General features: G+C 46.3%; 1 protein-coding gene across 1 annotated transcript in view; it reads left to right on the top strand.

The window, feature by feature from the left end:
- The first annotated feature begins 485 nt into the window (after positions 1 to 485).
- The window catches only part of cfap157 (cilia and flagella associated protein 157), a 57,936-nt gene continuing 33,309 nt past the window's right edge, over positions 486 to 25,112 (top strand). Inside the window, exons 1-4 of the mRNA XM_070863763.1 lie at positions 486 to 739; positions 8,205 to 8,476; positions 14,566 to 14,719; positions 15,910 to 16,177. Of these exons, the coding sequence (XP_070719864.1) occupies positions 600 to 739; positions 8,205 to 8,476; positions 14,566 to 14,719; positions 15,910 to 16,177 (834 nt within the window). The 5' untranslated portion in view covers positions 486 to 599. The remainder of the gene's footprint in view (positions 740 to 8,204; positions 8,477 to 14,565; positions 14,720 to 15,909; positions 16,178 to 25,112) is intronic.

Genomic DNA, 25,112 nt, shown 5'->3' on the forward strand with positions numbered 1-25,112 from the left:
CAGTTCAAAAAGTTCTTCATTGCCTGCAAAGCGCTTTGTGACGTTGGTTGGTCGTGAAAGGCGCTACAGAAATGCACGTCTTTCTCTTTTCTTTAAGGCAGCTGGAGATATTTCACAAACTCTGCCATAGAATCAACAATAACAATTTGTATTTATATAGCGCCTTTAATGTAGTGACACGTCCCCAGGCGCTTCACAGGAGTGTTATGAGACAACAAATTTGACACTGAGTGGAATCAGGAGAAATTAGTGCAGGTGAGGATGTGAAAGGCACTCTTTAAATGCAAGTTTTTTGGGGGGGTTAAGGGGGACATTTTCCTAAAGTTGACAGCTCTGCTAGATGCATCAAAAAATGCAACCCTCACTGCAACACTGCAAGCAATGGCAGTCTGCATGGCGAGGCACGTGGTGAGAGAGGGGAGGGGAATGAGATATCGCGAGAGTTCTCCGGGGATTGGGGCCGGGTCCCGCGCATGCGCCCGGGGCGCAGGTCGTTCTGTTGCCATGGCCCGGCGGCTCCTAGCAACGGGCGACAGAGCCAGGGCCTGGGCCAGGACCAGCGGGAGGCTTTGCTCGGTCCCACGGGCAGCAGCGCAAGCATGCCACCCAAAAAGAAAGAGAAAAATATCCCGGCCGTCGCCAGCGCCGTCCTGAGCGACGACAAAGTCGAGCCGCTGACCGCCATGGAGCGGGAGCTGTACATCATCCAGGTGAAGGACCTGGAGGGCAAGGTGACCAGGTAAGTGGCGCCAGGGCAGCCCTGTGCCCCACCGGCTGGGCACCACATACATACATACAGCAAGGTATGAGTGCCTGCGCTGTACAGTGAGTAGACTGCAGCAACTATAACACACTGCCTGTGGAATATATATTGTAAAGTGTAAAAACTGCTGTAACAGCAAACACTACAGCAACTATAACACACAGTGTGGAATATATACTGTAAAGTGTAAAAACTGCTGTATCAGCAAACACTACAGCAACTATAACACTGCCTGTGGAATATATACTGTAAAGTGTAAAAACTACTGTATCAGCAAACACTACAGCAACTATAACACACTGTGTGGAATATATATACTGTAAAGTGTAAAAACTGCTGTATCAGCAAACACTACAGCAACTATAACACACTACCTGTGGAATATATACTGTAAAGTGTAAAAACTACTGTATCAGCAAACACTACAGCAACTATAACACACTGTGTGGAATATATATTGTAAAGTGTAAAAACTGCTGTAACAGCAAACACTACAGCAACTATAACACACTGTGTGGAATATATATTGTAAAGTGTAAAAACTACTGTATCAGCAAACACTACAGCAACTATAACACACTGTGTGGAATATATATTGTAAAGTGTAAAAACTGCTGTAACAGCAAACACTACAGCAACTATAACACACTACCTGTGGAATATATATTGTAAAATGTAAAAACTGCTGTAACAGCAAACACTACAGCAACTATAACACTGCGTGTGAAATATATATTGTAAAGTGTAAAAACTGCTGTATCAGCAAACACTACAGCAACTATAACACTGCGTGTGGAATATATATTGTAAAGTGTAAAAACTACTGTAACAGCAAACACTACAGCAACTATAACACTGCATGGAATCATCATCACAGGCGATCCCTTATATCGAGAATGACTTGCTTCCACGCTAAAAAGGGATGAGTTCACAGGTGTTTCAATGAAGGACCTGATATTCCAGATCCCGAACTACATGTTGAAGGGTGGAAGATACCTGTGCGTGGATTTTTTAACGTGTGTTGGCTGTCGCACACCGGCCACCACACGGGCTTGACAGAGCTAGGTCTAGAAAAAAAAACTTAAGATATTCCACTTTCAAGTATATTCATCAAGGCCGTCTATCAACATTATCAACAGTGCTGTTCCTTAGATACTCCGCTGGTCATAACTGTCCACTTTGATCAGGACTGATGCACTACAGAATCATGGAATCATAGAAATTTACAGCACGGAAGCAAGCCATTTCAGCCCATCATGTCCCCGCCGGTCGTTCAAGAGCTATCCAGTCTAATGCTACTTTCTAGCTCTTGGTCTGTAGCCCTGTAGGTAATGACACTTCAAGTGCACATCCAAGCCATTTTTAAATGTGGTGAGGCTTTCTAACTCTACCATCCTTTCAGGCAGTGAGTTCCAGACTCCCTCCACCCTCTGGGTGAAGAAATTTCCCCTCAACTCCCCTCTAAACCTCCCCCCAATTACTCTAAATCTACGGCCCCCAGGTTGTTGACCCCTTTGCCAAGGGAGACAGATCCTTCCTATCCACTCGATCCAGGTTCCTCATAATTTTATACACCTCAATCAGGTCTCCTCTCAGCCTCCTCTGTTCCAAAGAAAACAGACCCATCATCTTTCCTCATAAAAGTGCTGTATAAGGAAACACAGCAGCAACTATAATACTGCATAGAATATATACAGTAAGGTTTAAAAGTGCTGTATAATGAACATACAGCAACTGTAATACACTATCAACAATATAGTACAGTAAAGTGTAAAAATACTGTATGAGGAAAATACTACAGCAACTATAACACTAAGGAATATACTACAGTAAAAGTGTAAATATGCTGTGTGAGGTAAATACTACACAACTATAATGCACTGTAAATTGAGTACATTAGAGTAAATGGTAAATATACTGTATTAAGAAATATATTAAAGAACTAATACACTATAAGAAATATATTACAGTCAAAATGTAACTATCGAAGTTTATAATTGCAAAAATGTAAATATAAGGAATACATATTAGAGCAACTGTTATGCTATATAAAGAATATATTACAGTAAGTGTGGAAGTAATTGTAACAATTGAGCTGTATAAGGAATATAAAACAGCAAGTTGAAAATTATGCTATACAGTCTGTATTATAAACCATAACAACTTGCGTTTTATATCATGCCTTTAACATTGAAAAACGCTTCAGAGGTGTAAGGGAAAAAATGGATGTTGCACCAGAGGAGATAGAAACATAGAAAATAGGTGCAGGAGTAAAGGCCATTCGTCCCTTCAATGAGTTCATGGCTGAACATGCAACTTCATATCCCTTTCCCGCTTTAGAAACATAGAAAATAGGTGCAGGAGTAGGCCATTCGGCCCTTCTAGCCTGCACCGCCATTCAATGAGTTCTCTCCATACCTCTTGATCCCTTTAGCCGTAAGCCTTCAGGCTTGTCTTTCTTTGCCCCTTTAGAATTTTGCTGTAATGTGGCCCTTTTTGCTTTTTTGCCTTAGGTTTCTCTGCCCTCCACTTTTACTTTTCTTCTTTCTATCTTTTGCTTCTGCCCCCATTCTACTTCCCTCTGTCTCCCTGCATTGGTTCCATCCCCCTGCCATATTAGTTTAATTCCTCCCCAACAGCATTAGCAAACACTCCCCCTAGGACATTGGTTCCGGTCCTGCCTAGGTGCAGACCGTCCGGTTTGTACTGGTCCCACCTCCCCCAGAACCGGTCCCAATGCCCCAGGAATTTGAATCCCTCCCTGCTGCACCACTGCTCAAGCCACGTCTGAGCTATCCTGCGATTCCTAGCACGTGGCACTGGTAGCAATCCTGAGATCACTACTTTTGAGGTCCTACTTTTAAATTTAGCTCCTAGCTCCTTAAATTCGTCTCTGAGGACCTTATCCTGTTTTTTACCTATATCATTGGCACCAATGTGCACCACGACAACTGGCTGCTCACCTTCCCGTTTCAGAATGTCCTGCACCCGTTCCGAGACATCCTTGATCCTTGCACCAGGAAGGCAACATACCATCCTGGAGTCTTGGTTGCGGCCGCAGAAATGCCTATCTATTCCCCTTACAATTGAATCCCCTATCACACTCGCTCTCCCATTCTTTTTCCTGTCCTGTGCAGCAGAGCCATCCATGGTGCCTTGAACTTGGCTGCTGCTGCCCTCCCCTGATAATGTCATCAACCCCAACAGTACTCAAAGCGGTGTATCTGTTTTGCAGGGGGATGACGGCAGGGGACCCCTGCACTACTCTTCCTGTTGGTCTTCCATTCCCTATCTTGCTGTGGACCCTTTACCTGCGGTAAGACCAACTCGCTACACGTGCTAATCACGTCATTCTCAGCATCATGGATGCTCAAGAGTGAATCCACCTTCAGCTCCAATTCCGCAACGCGGTTCGTCAGGAGCTGGAGGCGGATACACTTCCTGCACACGTAGTCGTCAGGGACACCGGAAGTGTCCCGGAGTTCCCACATAGTACAGGAGGAGCATATCATGTGTCCGAGCTACCCTGTCATGACTTAACCCTGAGATACACTTAATTTGGTGACAACAATGTTAACAGGTTACTTACTGATATAAAAAAGAAAAAGAAAAGCTACTCACCAATCACCAGCCAATCACTTACCCCTTTGGCTGTGACGTCACCTTTTGATTTCTTTCTACTTCTTTTTTGCTTTTTCTCCCAGCTGGAGCTGCACAAGCTGGGCCTTTATAGGCCTCACCAACGCCACGAACTGCCGCCGCCTCTCGCTGCCGCTGGGCCTTTTGTAGGCCTCACGAACGCCACGAACTCCCGCCTCTGACTGCCTCTGATGTTAGGAAGGGTGAGCAAAAGCTTGGTCAAAGAGGTGCAGGTGGATCTTAAAGGAGGAGAGGAAATGGAGGGGTTTAGGGAGGGACTGCAGAACATGGCCCTCAATTGTGGAACAAAGGTGAGGGGGGTTGCATAAAAGAAGGGAGTCGGATGAACGGAGAGCAGGGTTGCAGCGCTGGAGGAGATTTACAGACAAGGAAAGACTTGGATTTATATAGCGCCTTTCACGACCACCAGACATCTCAAAGTGCTTTACAGCCAATGAAGTACTTTTGGAGTGTAGTCACTGTTGTAATGGAAGTACGGCAGCCAATTTGCGCACAAGCAAGCTCCCACAAACAGCAATGTGGTAATGACCAGATAATCTTTTTTTTTGATATGTTGATTGAGGAATAAATATTGGCCAGGACACCGTGGATAACTCCCCTGCTCTTCTTCGAAATAGTGCTATGGGATCTCTTACGTCCACTTGAGAGATTCTCCCTCAGTGCTGCACTGGAGTGTCAGCCGAGATTTATGTGCTCAAGTCCCTGGGGTGGGACTTGAACCCATAACCTTCTGACTCAGAGGCGAAGGTGCTACCCACTGAGCCACGGCTGACACCGAGATAGGAAGGAGTAAGGCCATGGAGGGATTTAAACACAAGGGTGACAATTTTAAATTTGAGACATAGATTAATTATACAGTATAATTACACTTTTACTGTAATAGATTAATTAGGTCAGTGAGGACGTGGGTGTTGTTGGAACAGGACTTGGTGTGGGAAAGGATACAGCCAGCAGAGCTTTGGATCAGCTGAAGTTTATTGAGGGTGGAGAATGGAAAGCATTCAAATAGTCGAGTCTGGTGGTAACAAAAGCATGGACAGGAGTTTCAGCTGCAGATAGGCTGAGATAGGGTGGAGATGGTGATCTTACTGAGGAAGTAGGCAGTCTTTGTGTCAAAGAGGATTTGGGATTGGAATCTCACCATAAGTTTGAATAGAATAGTTCAGCCTGAGACATTGTCCCCGAAGGGGCATTAAATCAATGGTGAGCGTATGTTCGGGGTCAAAGACGATTGGTTCAGTCTTATTAATTGCTCGGATTTTGCTGTCAGTGGCGAAGGAATGGCGCTTGCCGTTCACGACACTGACAGCTGCCCACTGGGTTTTTGTGGGCTTTTGAGCATATACTTGCTGTCATTGTGTGGCTGATGCAGTGTGGCGCCCTCTACAGGGGATGTGTGGCATGTGTGAGCAGGCAAATAAACAGCGTAGCTCTTCAACCAATCAAATTGAAGAGTCCTCAGAGACACGCAGAGTATAAACCAGAAATTATAAATCAGATTTAAATAATGTACAGAAAGCAAAATAAAGATTGGGAAAGGAAATTGGTATTAAGAGAGAGAGAAAAGAGACAAACAGATAAAGTAAAAAAAATAATTTAATTTTTAAAGAAATCTCCAACATTAGTTAAATTCTGAAGGAATGAGACTCCACACTTGTAAAATTAAATTGTCATGGCCAGAGTGGTTGTTTGGCAGTAATTATGACTGATCATACCATTATAAATTTACTTACAAGTGAACCAGTCATAAATTTTTCTGGTGTGTTTAGTGGGTAAGAACATAAGAATGAGGAGCAAGAGTAGGCCATTTGGCCCCTCGGGCCTGCTCCTCCATTCAATAAGATCATGGCTGAACTTCTACCTCAACTCCATTTGCTTGCATTATCCCCATATCCCTTGATTCCCTTAATACCCAAAAATCTATTGATCTCTGTCTTGAATATATGCAATGACTGAGCCTCCACAGCCCTCTGGAGTAAAGAATTCCAAGGATTCACCACCCTCTGAGTGAAGAAGTTTCTCCTCATCTCAGTCCTAAATGGCTGACGGCTTATTCCGATTCCCCAGCCATGGGAAACATCCTCCCTGCATCTACCCTGTCAAGCCCTGTAAAAATGTTGTTATTTCAATTAGATCACCTCTCCTTCTTCTAAACTCTAGAGAATATAGGCCTAGTCTACTCAATCTCTCCTCATAGGACAATTCCCCATCCCAGGAATCAGGCTGATGAACCTTCGCTGCACTCCCTCGATGGCAAGTATATCCTTCCTTAGGTAAGGAGACCAAAACTGTACACAATACTCCAGGTGCGGTCTCACCAGGGCCTTATATAATTGCAGTAAGACGTCTTTACTCTTATACTCGAATCCTCTTGTAATAAAGGCCAACATACCATTTGCTTTCTTAATTGCTTGCTGTACTTGCATGTTAACTTTCAGTGATTTGTGTACAAGGACACCCAGGTCCCTCTGAACACCAACATTTCCCAATCTCTCATCATTTAAAAAATACTCTGCTTTTCTATTTTTCTAACCAGTGGATAACTTTACATTTCTCTACATTATATTTCATTTACCATGTTCTTGCCCACTCACTTAACCTGTCTATATCCCCTTAAAACCTCTTTGCATCCTCCTCACAACTTACATTCCCACCTAGCTTTATATCATCACCAAACTTGGATATATTGCATTTGGTCCCCTCATCCAAATCACTGATATAGATTGTGAATAGCTGAGGCCCAAGCACTGATCCTTGCGGTACACCACTAGTTACAGCTTGCCAACCATAAAATGACCCGCTTATTCCTACTCTCTCTTTCCTGTCCATTAACCAATCCTCAATCCATGCTAGTATATTGCCCCCAATCTCAGGAGCCCTGATTATTGTTTATTAACCTCTTGTGTGGCACCCTATCGAATGCCTTCTGAAAATCCAAAAATACCACATCCACTGGTTCCCCTTATCTATTCTGCTAGTTACAACCTCAAAAAACACGATTTCCCTTTCATAAATCCGTATTAACTCTGCTCAATCCTATTATTAGGATTAGGTAAGAACAATAACCATGTCCTTGCGTTGATTTCAATGCCGAGTCTATCGTCGAGGCTCTGTTATAGCTCAGCCTGTGGAGATCAGGGTAACTTGAACCGCAAGTATCGGATTCCCACATTTACCTGCGCATGTGAGTACTCTGGACGTTGCTGTCCAATTTACTTCATAATAACGGTGAGCGCTGTTAGCCTCACTGTTACTCTCAACGCAAGATCCGGGCCAATATGTTGCTGGTTAGCCTTACAGGAGCTATAATTAATTTCAGCGCCCCCTGGACTTGCAGGGGAAAAATTCAGAGTGTTCCCATTCTACACAGTGATACATAGTGGCTTACACTTGAAACTGCACCTATGTGGATGTTGGGTGGAGACAAGACTTGGCTGTAATGCCATTAGTCTGCCAATACTTCTTGTCTAAGCTTAACGGCTACTTGGGCAACATGCAGGAAGGTGGCTGACACCAGTGGAACTCCCTGTATGAATCTGTGCATAAAGGTAAAGAGAGTTTAATGGCAATTAGATCTGACAGCCAGTAAGTTTACAGTTTAGGTGCTGTGAAGTAACCGCCACACATTTCATGTACAGTAGTCCACACAGTTGAATACCAGAAAATAGCACTATCCTCAAATATTTTACAAATACCACATCCTGTAAAGGTTACAGAAAATATAGTCAGTATTTTTTTTGTATCGAATCTAATCAATGCATAATGGCGTGATCCTGTTAAGGTACCAACGGAGATTGGATGAACTAGAAGTGGCAAAGTTGGACTCTGCCGAAAAGCATGAGCAGTTTGGCAAAGACTTGCATGACGTCATCGCCTACCTGAAGAAGGGCCTGAATCAGAGAATTGATGAGATTGCCGATCTGAACGAAAAGTTGATTGGCTTGATGGAAGCCAAGGAAACGGAGAAGGATACCTACGAAACCCAACTGACAAAGTTACGTCAAGAGTTTCAGGAAACTAAGGATCAGCTCATAGCAGACAATATGGCTTTAGGTGCAGAAAATGAGGTTTATTTTGTTTATTTGATTTACCTTTCATAATAAAAAGTAATAATTTTCGTAGAATTTTTCAGCCATAATTTTAGTTGCGTGGACAGCCAAGAGATTTCTCGAGTCCAATCCCAACATTGTCATTAAACCTACTGATAAGGGTGGCACTGTTGCTGTTTGGCGTACCGACCTCTACCTTATGGAGGCCAAGCACCAACTCTGACACCTTCCTCTGCCTGGACCATGACAACACCACTGAAAATCAAGCCATTGTTTCCCATTGTCATTGACCTCATCTCCTCTTGAGATCCTCCTTCTATGGCCTACAACCTCATAGTCCCTCAACCCTTCACAGCCCACTTCTACCTCCTACCCAAGATCCACAAACAGGGCTGCCCAAGTAAACCCATCGTTTCAGCCTGTTTTTGCCCCACAGAACTGATTTCTTCCTAACAACTCTTTTTTTTTTTCTCCCCTTGTTCAGTCTCTCCCCACCTATATCCGTGACTCTTTCGACACCCTCCGCCACTTTAACATAGAAACATAGAAAATAGGTGCAGGAGTAGGCCATTCGGCCCTTCTAGCCTGCACCGCCATTCAATGAGTTCATGGCTGAACATTCAACTTCAGTACCCCATTCCTGCTTTCTCGCCATACCCCTTGATCCCCCTAGTAGTAAGGACCTCATCTAACTCCTTTTTGAATATATTTAGTGAATTGGCCTCAACAACTTTCTGTGGTAGAGAATTCCACAGGTTCCCCACTCTCTGGGTGAAGAAGTTCCTCCGCATCTCGGTCCTAAATGGCTTACCCCTTATCCTTAGACTGTGACCTCTGGTTCTGGACTTCCCCAACATTGGGAACATTCTTCCTGCATCTAACCTGTCTAACCCCGTCAGAATTTTAAATGTTTCTATGAGGTCCCCTCTCATTCTTCTGAACTCCAGTGAATACAAGCCCAGTTGATCCAGTCTTTCTTGATAGGTCAGTCCCGCCATCCCGGGAATCAGTCTGGTGAACCTTCGCTGCACTCCCTCAATAGCAAGAATGTCCTTCCTCAGGTTAGGAGACCAAAACTGTACACAATACTCCAGGTGTGGCCTCACCAATGCCCTGTACAACTGTAGCAACACCTCCCTGCCCCTGTACTCAAATCCCCTTGCTATGAAGGCCAACATGCCATTTGCTTTCTTAACCGCCTGCTGCACCTGCATGCTAACCTTCAATGACTGATGTACCATGACACCCAGGTCTCTTTGCACCTCCCCTTTTCCTAATCTGTCACCATTCAGATAATAGTCTGTCTCTCTGTTTTTACCACCAAAGTGGATAACCTCACATTTATCCACATTATACTTCATCTGCCATGCATTTGCCCACTCACCTAACCTATCCAAGTCGCTCTGCAGCCTCACAGCATCCTCCTCGCAGCTCACACTGTCACTCAACTTAGTGTCATCCGCAAATTTGGAGATACTACATTTAATCCCCTCATCTAAATCATTAATGTACAGTGTAAACAGCTGGGGCCCCAGCACAGAACCTTGCGGTACCCCACTAGTCACTGCCTGCCATTCTGAAAAGTACCCATTTACTCCTACTCCTACTCCTACTCCTACTCCTACTCCTGTTCCTGGCCGTAACCGTCTCCTCTTCACCAATCCATTTACACCTCCATTCCTCACCAGGAATGCTTCTTCCTTGAACGGAGGCCCAACCATTCCCCATCCACCATCACCCTCCTCCGCCTGGCTGAATGTGACTCCACTCACTTCCTACAAATAAAAGGTGTTGTTATGGGAACCCACATGGGCCCTAGCTCCACCTGCCTTTTCACTGGAAATGTGGAACATTCTTTGATCCAGTTCTACTCGGGTCCCCTCCCTCACACCTTTTTCTGACATTGATGACTGTATCGGTGCCGTTTCCTGCTCTTGCCCCGAACTGGAAAATGTCATCAACTTTGCTTCCAGTTTCCACCCTTCCTTCGCTTTCACATGGTCCATCTCTGACTCTTCCCTTCCCTTCCTCGACTTCTCCATCTCCACTTCTGGGGATAGGCTGTCGACCAGTATCTACTAAAAGCCCACTGACTCCCACAGCTACCGTGACTACACTTCCTCCCACCCTGCTTCCTGCAAGGATTCTGTTCCATTCTCCCAGTTTTTCCATCTCTGTCGATCTGTTCTGACGATACCACCTTCCATACCAGTGCTTCCGATATGTCTTCCTTTTTCCGCAACCGCAGCTTCCCCTCCACCGTGGTTGATCAGGTCCCATTTCCGCGCTTCTGCTCTCACCCCTTCCCCTCCCTCCCAGAACCACAATAGTGTTCCCCTTGTCCTTCCAGCCTCCATATTCAACGGGCCATCCTCCACCATTTCCGCCACCTCTAGAATGATATCACCACCAACTCATCTTCCCCGCCCCTTCCCTTCCCTTTTGGCATTCCGAAGGGACCGTTCCTTCCACGACACCCTGGTCCACTCTTCAGTCACCCCCAGAGCCCCCTCCCCTTCCCACGGCACCTTCCCGTGCAAGCGCAGGAGATGCAACACCTGCCCTTTTACCTCCTCCCTTCCCATTATCCGGGACCCCAAACACTCCTTTCAGGTGAAACAACAATTTTTTTGTACTTTATTCGCTGATCATGATGCAGTCTCCTCTACACTGGGGAGACCAAACACAGATTGGGTGATTGCTCTGCGGAACACCTCCATTCAGTTTACAAGCATGCCCCTGAGCTTCCGGTAACTTGTCATTTTAATACTCTGGCCCACTCCCACTCTGTCCTACACTGTTCCAATAAAGCCTCAATGGAAGTTTGAGGAACAGCACTTCATCTTTCGATTCGGCACTTTACAGCCTTCCGGACTCAACAGTGAGTGCACCAATTTCAGACCATAACCACTCCTCCCAATTTTACAGACAGCAGCTGTTGGTAATGATTCTGCTACTTACACCTCCTCTAGACCCACCTTTTGTTCCTTTACTTGTCCAACTACTGTGCCTTGCACCATCATCCCGTTTCTCATTTAATCTCTCCTGCCTTGTACCCTATCACAGATCTTTCCTTTTGTTCTTCTCCTGCTTTCCCTGCCTCAGTACTTGCTTAAAACCTGCCTCATCTCTAACTTTTCCCAGTTCTGATGAAAGGTCATCGGCCTGAAACGTTAACTCAGTTTCTCTCTCCACAATTGCTGCCTGACCTGCTGAGTATTTCCAGCGTGTTCTCTTTTCATTTCAGATTTCCAGCATCTGCAGTATATTACTTTAGTAAGATTGGAAGTGTATTGGACTGTACAAAGGGTGAAGGTCCCAAATTGGTTCCTGCCCAAATGCAATACCTAGTCTGGGCTCAGTTAGCAGATCTCACTAAGTCCAGTCGTGGGGTTTATACCTTCAACCTAGAGAGAGGAAAGTATTCAGCCAAGGCCCCTACCCTTGATCACTGACCAACAATCTATCCAGGAAAGTGTGTATGAGACCCACCTCTTGATTCCTTTCCCACTAAACTGATAACCACCCAACTTCCCTTCCTGACCCCTATGCTAGCTGAGTTTGTAAATGATTCCCGCTCCTCAAGGGCTGTCTTCTTTTCAAAACTGCCTCTCACTTTGACTCCTCTGTCCTTGCAAGTTATGGCCCCATCTCTAACCTCCCGTTCCTCTCCAAAGTCCTTCGCCGCTGCAACTCTCATCCATGCCTCAGACGCGACTATTCCTGACCGGCCTCTCACCGTCTATAAACTTTACCCCATGCAAAATTATGCCGCATGCATTCTATCCCACACCAAGTCCCACTCACCCAACACTTCTGTCCCCGCTGACCTACATTACAACAGTGACTACACTTCAAAAGTACTTCATTGGCTGTAAAGCACTTTGGGACGTCTAGTGGCCGTGAAAGGCGCTATATAAATGCAAGTCTTTCTTACGTTGGCTTCCGGTTCCCCAGCGACTTAAATTTAAAATCCCTTCATGGCCACACACTTTTATCTTTGTATCCTCCTCCAGTCCTATAATCCCCTTCCCAAACTCTCTATTCCTCCGCCTCTAGATTGCACCTCTCCTCCCTAAACCCCTCTGTCACGTCACCTCCCTAAGGACGCACTGTTTTGACCAAACTATTAGTCACCTAATATCCTTGTCCTTGTCACTTGATTACGCCGCTCTGAAGCATCTTGGGATGTTTTTCTATGTTAAATGTGTTGTATAAATGCAAGTTTTTGTTTATGGATAAAAACAAAAAAAAACCCTGCAAATTCTGGAGATACGGAGCAGGTCCATCAGCTTCTATGAAAAATAAAAGATAAATTGTTGTTTTTGGTGTCCGTCATCATAGGCAGTCCCTCGAAATCGAGGAAGACTTGCTTCCACTCTAAAAGTGAGTTCTCAGGTGACTGTACAGTCCAATACGGGAATTACAGTCTCTGTCACAGGTGGGACAGACAGTGGTTGAGGGAAAGGGTGGGTGGGGAGTCTGGTTTGCCGCACGCTCCTTCCGCTGACTGCGCTTGATTTCTGCACGCTCTAGGCGATGAAACTCGAGGTGCTCAGCGTCCTCCCGGATGCTGCTCCTCTTTAGGGCGGTTTTTGAGCAGGGATTCCCAGGATTCGGTGGGGATGTTGCACCTTATCAAGGAGGCTTTGAGGGTGACCTTGAAACGTTTCCTCTGCCCACCTGGGGCTCGCTTGCCGTGTAGGAGTTCCGTGTTTCTGGTGTACACCCTTCATCAGAACTGTACTTGATTGTCCCGAGTGGTGGCTGGTGTGCAACGGCCACCACGCGGTAAAAAAATCCACGCACAGGCACCTTCCACCCTTCACGATTTAGTTCGGGACCTGGAATTTTAGATCCTTAATTGAAAAACACTTGTGAACTTTTTGACGTGGAAGCAAGTCATCCTCGATACGAGAGATTGCCTATGATGATGATAATGATGACTTGATTGTAGGATGAGGAAAGGATGGAACCCAGCTATGAGGCGTTTCATGATAGAGCAGTTTGTCAGCATTTACTGTTCGTTCCTGCAAAGTTCTAGCCTGCTAGTGGTTACCTGTGGGAACTGTGCCTCAATATAAATCGTCAAATTCAGACAAGGGGAGGAGATACAATCTGCCATCTTCTCAAACTGGAAACTTCAACAGTAGGACTGGCTTCCAAGTGAACTCTGGCATACAAGAAGGCTGCCTATCCACATGTCAATACTCTCTTGGTTTCTGCTTCAGAAAATCCACGGATCTACTGGATTCAGGCTATATGGGAAGGAGCCAAGGATAGGTAACTGTCTGCAATTTGTTCTATCTTGCCTTGAAGCTTAGGATGATGTACAAGTGTGAGCAGCCTTCAGAGGTTATAAATAAGATAAATCAATGGAGTGTAGAGAGAAGCAATGTTTACGAACCACTCCCAAGCAAAATGGCAGGCAACGACAACAACTTTTATTTATATAGCATCTTTAACATAGTGAAACATCCCAAGGTGCTTCACAGGAGTACTTTGAGATTTAAAAATTGACACTGAGCCACATAATTGGAAATTAGTGCAGGTGACCAAAAGCTTGGTCAAAGAGGTATGTTTTAAGGAGTGTCTTAAAGGAGGAAAGCGAGATGAAGAGGTTTAGGCAGGGAGTTCCAGAGCTTGGGGCCTAGGCAACAGAAGGCACGGCCACCAATGGTTGAGCGATTTAATCAGGGATGCTCAAGAGGGCAGAATTAGAGGAGCGCAGAAATCTCTGGGAGGGAGCAGGGGGTGATGGGGCTGGAGGAGGTTACAGCCCCACAATCAGGCAAGCAAACTACTCCAGCAATTGTGCAAATGAGTTGGATGTAGGTGTGTAAGAGCAGATGGGAGTCATCAATGTTGTAATCTCCTTCCCGAAAGGGAAGTCCTTGTCTTTACCCAGAGCATCCACTTGATGGCACGTGCTAAGCCGTGATGCTCACCAAGAATAACGGGGAAGGAAACTGCAACTGCTTCCTACAAGTCCATGTCAAATTCTGTTAAGGCAGAAGTACACTGTGCCACGATCCTACTTGTGATGGAATTTTATTAGGAAGGTTGCTATCCTGTCCCACTCTTGTTTTATAGCTGGGAAGCTGGATGCACTTGAGGAGTTTCGAATTCAGAAGGATGATTTGATGGCGAAGTTTGCTGCCCTAGAAGAAAAGTTAAAGAATCAGCAGCAAGAGCACGGTGACATTATTTACAACTTGGAGAGGAGAGCAGTGGTAGATAAAGATAGGTAAGATCTTTCATTTTTGTCTTCCGTTTTGTTTTCTAGCTCAGCCCTTCCTGTCCTGAAGGTGTTGAGTTTTGTTGGGGTCCTATTCCATGGGTATCAGCAATCCTCCACTAATCTTACCAAGTTGACATTTTGCATTTAGGAGCACAGCCAATGAATGGTAATAAGCTACTTGACTGTGGGACATCAGAATTAAATCGGATCGTGTCCTCACCTGACCTCTACACGCAAACGCCTACCACCAGGGGTTAGGAGTGAGAACCCTGACTAATGTTTTCCTCCCTCCCCAGCCCAGTGATGCTGAGGTGAATTGCAGCACTCCTCCTATCGCTCATAATTTGGCAATACACTGTGAAGCTCACAAGGATAGCTGGTGTGGTGTCAGGTTGGTGCACTGGGGAGCTTTTGCTTGTATAAATCCATGCTGTAGCTGATCTGATAGTACGTGATGCTAAGACCGGTTGCCGGAAATGGAAATGAAAGTTCCAGTTCCCACAATTGACATCCCACAGTTTGAGCCAAACAAAAAAATAAAGTACTTGTGCATTTCCTGGATACTCCACTTTTTTCCCACAATTTTCTCTTGTGTTTTCTACTGCTGTCTTAAAAGCACTGGCCTGGAAACTGGATCGTGGCCGAATTGGGGAGCGATCCCATTGCAATGCTGCACCCGCCCCCAGTCCCTTTAAGGACCGCTGAGTGCCTGAATTCACCACAGCATGCGGCGGTCAGTCGCGGTCACAATTTGCAAAGGAGGCTTCAAATGGGTATTGTTCCCCTTATGTGCATGTGCCAGGTTCGGGTGCGCCCCGGACACCTATGGAGGAGCCCTAACCAAAATGGTGGGTGGCACGCTTCCGGCACGGAATGACCACGCGCCCACCGCCCACCATATTGGACCCTTAGGCGGCCATTTTACGCCTGTAAAACTGCTGCCGTGCGATCCAATTTCTCGGCCCTTGACTCTCGTTGAGGTATGGTTCCACAAGCACTGTCATCCCTCCTGTTTGCAGGCTGGAAACTGGACAGTGATCAGGAAGCGAGAAGCTTGGTTGGCTTTTCCCTTCCCTCGCCCATGGGCACTGATCCCAATTGGAGTCATTTAACCACCTGGGAAAAAGAACATCGGCTAATTCAGCACAAAGCAGGTGTCGAATCTGTAACCGTTGCTCACGACATTATTCCCATAGGCTAAAGAAGGAAATGGTTTCCCGAGTGAACGCTGTGGCTGCAGAGTTCCGTCTCATCTCGAAAAGGCAGGTGGCAGAGACGACAAAAAGGGCTATTCGTGAAAATATAACCATCACCAATCAGCTGGGCAAGATGTCGGACAAAAGCATGAAAATAATTAAGGAAAATGAAGAGCTGAAATTGGAAACAAAGAAGCAGTGGCGAAGCATTGTCATCTTGGAGGAATCTCAGATGGAGCTGGCCAAAAAGAATCTCAGCAACCTGAAGGTATGATATTTCTCTGGGAGGAAGTATTCCAGTGAGTGGAGGGGGGGAGGGAGAGGGTTAGCCTGCCAGCACAACTTTGTGTATTTCTACAGCACCTTTAAAGTGTTTCATAGTGATGTGAGCCAAAAAAGGAGATATTCGGCTGGCTGAACAGGCGCTTGGTCAAAGAGGTGGCTTTTAAGGAGGTTCTTAAAGGAGGAGAGGGAAATGATAGTATCTTACAGCACAGAAGGTGGTCATTCGGCATATTGTGCTTGTGCCAGCTTTTTGAAAGTTGTTCAGTTAGTCTCACTCCCCTGCTTTTTCCCCGTGGCCCTGCAATTTTTTCCCCTTCAACATAAGAAATAGGAGCAGGAATAGGCCATTTGGCCCCCTGATCTGATCTTGGGCTCAGCTCGACTTCCCTGCCCGCTTCCCATAACCCTTCACTCCCTTATCGTTCAAAAATCTGTCTATCTTCACCTTAAATATATTCAATGACCCAGCCGCCACAGCTCTCTGGGGCAGAGAATTCCACAGATTCACGACCCTCTGAGAGAAGAAATTCCTCCTCATCGCAGTTCTTAATGGACGACCCCTTATTCTTAAACTATGCCCCTTAGTTCTAGATTCCCTCAGTAGTGGAAACATCCTCTCTGCATCTACCTTGTTGAGCCCCCTCAGTATCTTATATAAGATCACCTCTCATTCTTCTAAACTCCAATGAATATAGGTCCAACTTGCTCAACCTTTCTTCATAAGTCAACCCCTTTATCTCAGGAATCACCCTCATAAACCTTCTCTGAACTGTCTCCAATGCAAGTACGTCCTTCCTTAAATAAGGAGACCAAAACTGTATGCAGTATTCTAGGTGTGGTCTCACCGATGCCCTGGACAGTTGTAGCTTTTATATTCCATATTCAAGTATTTATCCAATTCCCTTTTGAAAGTCACGATTGAATCCGCTTCCACCATACTTTCTGTTATGTATGAAGAAAGAGTCAAACTGAATACTGCGAGCTCAAAGTAAATTGTGACCGTAGTCTTTTATTGCAGGTCTCCAGAGTGCCTCTCCAACCTGTGAGGCCTCCTTAAATACCTGTGCTCCCAAGGGATTATGGGATCCCTTGGGACTCCAGTGGATGAGCCCTCTGATGGCTGTACAGAGTATATACAAGTTTACATATATTACACTTTCAGGTGATGCACTCCAGATCAGAATAACCCGCTGCACAAAAACAATTCTCCTCCTCAGCTCTGGCTCTTTTGCCACTTACCTTAAATCAGTGTCCTCTGGTTACTGACTCTTCAGCCACTAGAAACAGTTTCTCCTTATTTACTCTCTTAAACCCCTTCATGATTTTGAACATCTCTATTAAATCTCCCCTTAACCTTCTCTGGTCTAAGGAGAACCGTCCCAGCTTTTCTAGTCTCTCCAAGCAACTGAAGTCCTTCATTGCTAGTAAAAGAAAGAAAGACTTAGAAACATAGAAAATAGGTACAGGAGTAGGCCATTCAGCCCTTCGAGTCTGCATCACCATTCAAAAAGATCATGGCTGATCATTCCCTCAGTACCCCTTTCCTGCTTTCTCTCCATACCCCTTGATCCCTTTAGCCGTAAGGGCCATATTTAACTCCCTCTTGAATATATCCAATGAACTGGCATCAACAACTCTCTGCGGCAGGGAATTCCACAGGTTAACAACTCTCTGAGTGAAGAAGTTTCTCCTCATCTCAGTCCTAAATGGCCTACCCCTTATCCTAAGACTGTGTCCCCTGGTTCTGGACTTCCCCATCATCGGGAACATTCTTCCCGCATCTAACCTGTCCAGTCCCGTCAGAATCTTGTAAGTTTCTATGAGATCCCCTCTCATTCTTCTAAACTCCAGTGAATACAGGCCCAGTCGATCCAGTCTCTTCTCATTTATCAGTCCCGCCATCCCGGGAATCAGTCTGGTGAACTTTCGCTGCACTCCCTCAATAGCAAGAATGTCCTTCCTCAGATTAGGAGACCAAAACTGAACACAATATTCCAGTTGAGGCCTCACCAAGGCCCTGTACAACTGCAGTAAGACCTCCCTGCTCCTATACTTTATTTACATTATACCTTTCACGACCACCGGACGTCTCAAAGTGCTTTACAGCTAATTAAGTACTTTTGGAGTATAGTCACTGTTATAATGTAGGAAACACGGCAGTCAATTTGCACACAGCAAGCTCCCACAAACAGTAATGTGATAATGACCAGATAATCTGATTTAGTTATTGAAGGATAAATATTAGCCAGAATACCAGGGATAACTCCCCCGCTCTTCTTCGAAATAGTGGCCATGAGACCTTTTACGTCCACCTGAGAGGCCAGATGGGGCCTCGGTTTAACATCTCATCCGAAAGATAGCACCTCCGACAGTGCAGCATTCCCTCAGCACTGCAACTGGAGTGGGATTTGAACCCACAACCTTCTGACTCAGAGGCGAGTGGGAATCTCTCCTGCACCCTCTCCAAGGTCTTGACATCTTTCCTAAAGTGTGATGCCCAGAATTGGACACAATACTCCAGCTGAGGCCTAACAAATGATTTATAAAGGTTTAACATAACTTCTTTGCTTTTGTACTCGATGCCTCTGTTTACATAGCCAAGGACTCCATATGCTTTTTGAACATTCTTAGCAACTTGTTCTGCCACTTTCAAAGATTCTGTACGCAAACTCCCAGGTCTCTCTGTTCCTGCATACCCTTTAGAATTGTAGCATTTAGTTTATATTGCCTCTCTTCATCCTTCCAAAATGCATAACTTCACACTTCTATGCAATAATTTTCATCTGCCATATGTCTGCCCATTTCCCCAGTCTGTTTATGTCCTCCTGACATCTGCTCCAGTTCTCCTCACTGGTTACTCCTATTCCGAGTTTCGTGTCAAGTGCAGACTTTGGAATTATGACCAGTATACTCAAGTCCAGGTCATTAATATATATCAAAAACAGCAGTGGTCCTAGGGGATATCATGTATACTTCCCTCCAGTCTGAAAAATATCCATTCACCACTCCTCTTTGCTTTCTTTCCTTTAGCCAATTTGTATGCACGCTGCCACTGTCCCTTTAATTCCATGGGGTTCAATTTTGCTATCAAGTTTATTATGTGGTACTTTATCAAATGCTTTTTGAAAGTTACAGAAGAGCCACTTGCATCCTACAAAATGCCAATTGGCTGCCTCTTCCCCACCTCCAGTCTATAAGGTTGAATATGTAGGGGGTGGTCTCGGGGGTCAGGTTCACTTTTGACCACCTGAGCAGTTCGAACCGCTCCCACTCCCTGGGTTCTAGACTTTGGATTTATTTGGGGATGTGACAAAGCGCAGCAGACAACTGGTTTTGGTGCAAGAAACTTTAATTTTATTTTGGAAAGAAAATACAATGTCAAAACTTACAATCTCTAGAATAAGGAACACTTCCTTACACATACAAAAGGGGTTACAGAAGATAATACACCTCCCACCTCCCAATACCTAAATCTGACTCGGTTAAACTCTAGGGCAACAAGGATAATGCTCACCAATCCTCTTATTCACAGTTAGCGGTGGGTTTGCGATTTCGGGGTTCGCTGGACTCTGTAGGTTCTGCTTGCCGTACCCCGAACGTCGTGGAAGACTTCTCACTGCGTAGTCTTCACTTGGGTGGTGTCCGCTAATGCGGTAGGGCGAGTATTGGATTTATGGGGTGAGTACCCACTTTCTTCTGGTAGGAGTAGATTTTAAGGTTCTTTTAGGTAATGTTTTACCCATTGATAGCTCAGGATAGCTTGTAGAGTGGAAACAGCTTGTGAATCTTCGGGTTTTCGGCGAGTTGACGTCGGTTTGAAAATCGTTGGTCGCGGTGGCTCAATATTACCAATTTGGTTGCTGGTAATATCTTGGTGGTTGCTGCCGCGCCATGTTTGATGTCCTGGTTGTTTGCGATGCTGTCGTGGTCGATGTTCTGAAGAAACCAGATTAACGCAAACTGGTGTGCTGATCTTGAAGTCTGCCAGGTCTGAAGCATACAAAGCTGGTATAGGAGCAAATGTGGCTACTTCACTGTAAAACAGGGCCTCAATTATACCTTGAGAGCCTTGCTAATCTGCGCACCAAATCAAACCTGAATCTTTGTCTTAATTTTGGCGGGCATGGTAATTCTTTGTTGGATTTTGGCGGGCTCGTTAACGGTAACTTGTTTTAGGATGTGTCGATCGGTTGAATTCGAATCGTGATTGTACGAATTATATTCGGTGTTTACGTTGTCTGCCTAGGCCTGGGTTTTCCATGCAGGCCAGTTGGGTGATTAACATTATGCATGCACTGGATGGGTTTCATGCTTGGAGCTATGGCGGGCTATCTCTGGATCAATTGTTGCTATCTTAATGTCTCCTGGGGAGCAGAATTTTGTAGTTTACATAATTCTTCAGATAATTTGTTTTAGCTTGAATATTCCAGACAGCTCCAATACCCCAAAACTGGTTTTTTTCAGAGGCTAATTGTGAAGTCCTGTCCCCTCAGTACAGATTCACGCGAGGCATGTAGTGAAGTCAAGGTCACTCTGGACCTGCACCGTTATTTCACAGCTCTGGAATGCTGCACTTGCCTGAGACCTGTCCTTACATACCTGTCTCTTGCAAGTGCACCCCTGGTGGTAAGGTATGCTGGTGGTTACAGGTCATATCTTATTACAGTCATGTATAGCATGTTAGGATACAGTTATATATAATAATGTAAGATACATGATATCACCCTCCCCCAAGGTCTAGGTTCAATCTCTCAGGTGGTCTATGCTCTCGCGTGGAGCGTCTGAGTTGTGGTTCAGTTGTTTGCCTTGGTGTCTGTTTTTCTTTGGGTGTGGTTGCTGGTATCTCGCCTGGGCTGTCTGTTGGGATTGCCCTTTCCTCAGGTTGTTCCCTCTGTCTGTCCACCAAGTGTGATGCGAGTTCCACATTGTAGTCTGCCTCTGGTTCCGCAGTGTTGTTGGTAAATCTGCTTTTGACTTGGTCGACATGCTTCCGGCAGGTTTTGCCATTGTCCATTTGTACTACCAGTAGCTTGTTTCCTTCCTTGCCCGTTACTGTCCCTGCAAGCCATTTGGGACCCTGCCATAGTTTAGTACAAACACTTTGTCCCCTAGCTCATTCCATCTCCCCCTCGAATTTCTGTCGTGGTACTCAGTCAGCTTACGGCACTTTGCCTCAACGATTTTGTGCATGTCTGGGAGGATTAATGGGAGCCTTGTTTTTAAAGTCCTTTTCATCAACAGTTGCACGGGGGGGGATCCCAGTCAGTGAATGCGGACGAGATCTGTATGCCAGCAGCAGTCGTGACAGGCGACCCTGCAGCATGCCTTGTTTAATGATTTGCACTGCTCTCTCCGCCCGGCCGTTGGAGGCCTGCTTGAATGGTGCCGTCTTGACGTGATTTATGCCATGGTCAATTATAAAGTCTTGGAATTCTGCGCTGGTGAAGCACGGACCATTGTCACTGACCAATATGTCAGGGACTCCGTGTGTTAAACACGTTCGCTGCCTTGCTATATACATTCTCAGTCAGGGACTCCGTGCGTTGCAAACATGGTTGCGAGGCTCTCCACAGTGGTGGAGGTTGTGCTCGAGTTTAAAATCCACTTTGAAAATGCATCTACAACTACGAGGAACATTTTGCCCATGAATGGGCCCGCATAGTCTACGTGCACCCGCAACCATGGTTTGGTAGGCCAGGGCCAGGGGCTCAGTGGAGCCTCCCTGGGGGCATTGCTGAGTTGGGCACAAATGGTGCACCTTCGGACGCAGAGCTCCAAGTCCGCGTCAATACCAGGCCACCAGACGTGGGATCTGGCTATGGCCTTCATGAGAACGATCCCCGGGTGCTCGCGGTGGAGTTCCCGGACAAATGCCTCTCTGCCTTGCAGAGGCATGACTACTCAGCTGCCCCACATCAGGCAGTCTGCTTGTAGTGATAGCTCATGAATGCGCCTGTGAATGGGTTTTAATTCCTCGGGGCAGGCATCGCGAGCCTCTGCCCAGTCACCGGTTAGGACACATTTTTTGACTAAGGATAACGTGGGGTTGCTGGCCGTCCAGGCTCTGATTTGGCGAGCCGTCATGGGCGAATCTGTGGACTCAAAGGCATTGATTGCCATGACTATCTCTAAGTCCTGTTCGTCAGACCCTTCCGTGGTCGTCAGGGGTAGCCTGCTGAGCGCGTCGGCATAGTTGTCTGTGCCTGGTCTGTGCCTTATTGTGTAGTTGTAGGACGCCAGCATGAGTGCCCACCGTTGAATTTGCGCCGAGGCGTTGGCGTTTATTGCCTTGCTCTCGGATAGGAGGGGCTTGTGGTCGGTTTCTAACACGAACTTGGCCCCGAATAGGTATTGGTGCATCTTTTTGACACCGTACACGCACGCGAGCGCCTCTTTCTCTACCATTCTGTACCCCGCGCTCCGCCCGCGAAAGTGACCTGGAGGCATAAGCTATGGGTTGTAATTTGCCCGCACTATTGACATGTTGCAAAACGCACCCGACCCCATACGCTGACACATCGCATGTGAGAACTAGCTTTTTACCTGGGTCAAAGAAAGTCAAAACACTGTTGGAACACAGAAGGTTGCGTACCTTATTGAAGGCGCGTTCCTGGGCGTCCCCCCAAAGCCAATCGCACCCCTTCCTGAGTAGCACGTGGAGAGGCTCCAGCAGCATGCTTAAGTTCTGCATTAGGTTCCCAAAGTAATTGAGTAGCCCGAGAAAGACGCGCAGTTCTGAGACATTCCGGGGCCTGGGTGCCAGGCGAATTGCTTCTGTTTTGGACTATGTTGGGCGGATTCCATCAGCGGCAATCCTTCTGCCCAAAAATTCAACCTCGGGTGCGAGAAACAGGCACTTGGATTTCTTGAATCGTAGGCCTACCCGATCCAACCGCTTTAGTACTTCCTCCAAATTACGGAGATGGGAGTCGGTGTCCCTGCCCGTGATAAGTATGTCGTCTTGAAATACAACCGTCCCCGGGATGGACTTAAGCAGACTCTCCATGTTGTGCTGGAATATGGCAGCTGCCGACCTGATGCCGAATGGGCATCGATTGTACATGAAAAGGCCTCGATGGGTGTTGATGGTGGTGAGTAGCTTGGATTCCTCGGTCAATTCTTGCATCATATATGCAGATGTGAGGTCTAATTTTGAGAAAAGTTTACCTCCAGCCAATGTTGCAAATAAGTCCTCCACTCTGGGCAGCGGGTACTGGTCTTGTAGGGAGACTCTGTTTGTGGTAGATTTGTAGTCCCCACAGATTCGTACGGATCCATCAGGCTTCATGACTGGGACGATGGGACTTGCCCAGTCGCTAAATTCCACAGGTGATATAATGCCTTCCCGCAGAAACCTGTCTAGTTCGTGTTCAATCTTTTCCCTCATCACATAGGGTACAGCTCTGGCCTTGTGATGGACCGGTCTAGCATCCTGTGTGATGTAGCTTTTGACTTTGGCCCCTTTGAAAGTGCCCACACCTGGCTGAACGAGATGTTCAAATCGCTTTATAACTGTTGAGCAGGAGGTCCGTTCTTCTAATGACATGGCATGGACATCATCCCATTTCCAGTTTAGTTTTGCCAGCCAGCTTCTCCCCAGCAGTGCTGGGGGGTCTCCGGGGACAATCCACAGGGTCACTGTCCCTTTGTGTGTGACAGAGAGCATGGCGCTGCCGAGGACTGGTACGATTTCTTTGGTATAGGTTCTTAGTTTAGTGTCGACCCTTGTGAGTTTTGGTCTGTCTCTTTTATGCGGCCACAGTTGTTCAAATTGTTGAGCGCCCATGAGAGATTGACTCGCTCCCGTATCCAGCTCCATGTTGACAGATATCCCATTGAGTAGGACCCTCGTCATTATTGGAGGCGTCCTGTTGTAGGAGCAGCGGCCATTGATCGTGTTGACGCGCTGTACATCGGTGTCCCGGGTACTGTCCCCACCATCTTCTGGTCCGCTTTCCGACCCATCCGATTCGTATACCAGCCGAGCTGCCGTTTTTTTGCACATGCGGGCCAAATGCCCTGTATATTCACAATTTCTGCAAACAGCCTGCTGAAATCGACATCCCCTTGACGAGTGCCCACCCCCACACCTCCAGCATAGACCTGTTCCATTGTTCAAAGTGTTCCCAAAGAATGAGCTGTGTCTGGCTGATCTCTCTTGAGCTTCTCTCAGTTTGTAGTTGATTGCTCGCATTGTGGGTTGATGAGGTGTGAACGGCCATTCTTGTGGCCCTTGATGGCTTCTGCCTGCTGTCGAGAGCCTGTTCTCCCGGTTTGTCTGTGTGTGGGGGTAGCAGCTTGTTTAGTGCTGTAAACTTCTTGTTCCGATATTTCGTTAGTTGTCGTACCTGCATTGTAAATCAACCTCGTTTCTTCTTCCCCTACCAAGAATGTCTGTGCAACCAGTGCTGCTGCCTCTAAGGTCAGGTTCTTGGTCTCTGAGCTTTCGGAATATGCCTGCGTGGCCTATTCCTTCAATGAAAAAGTCTCTCAGCATTTGTCTCCTCAGTTCATCGGAGAACTCACATAAACTAGCCAACCTCCGAAGTTCCGCCACGAAGTCGGGTATGCTCTGGCCCACACAGCGTCTGTTCTTGTAGAACCTGTGTGTGGCCATGTGTAGGCTGCTCGCTGGCTTCAGGTGGTCTCTTTCCAGTGTGCTCAATTCTTCAGACAACTTGCTTGCTGGTTTCTCGAGTGCCAACAGATCCTTCATTAAGGCGTATGTTTTTGAGCCACAGCTGGTCAAGAGATGGTCTCTTCTCTTGTCTGCCTTATCGTCGCCTAACCAGTCTTTGGTTACAAAGCTTTGCTGGAGCCTTTCTATAAAGTCCTCCCAATTGTCTTCCGCATTGTACTTTTCATCTGATCCGTTGTTCGCCATTCTGTGGATTCTGTAATCCCGTAACTCGTCGCCA

Source organism: Pristiophorus japonicus, chromosome 20 (genome assembly GCF_044704955.1).
Source record: "Pristiophorus japonicus isolate sPriJap1 chromosome 20, sPriJap1.hap1, whole genome shotgun sequence".
Lineage (NCBI taxonomy): Eukaryota > Metazoa > Chordata > Chondrichthyes > Pristiophoridae > Pristiophorus > Pristiophorus japonicus.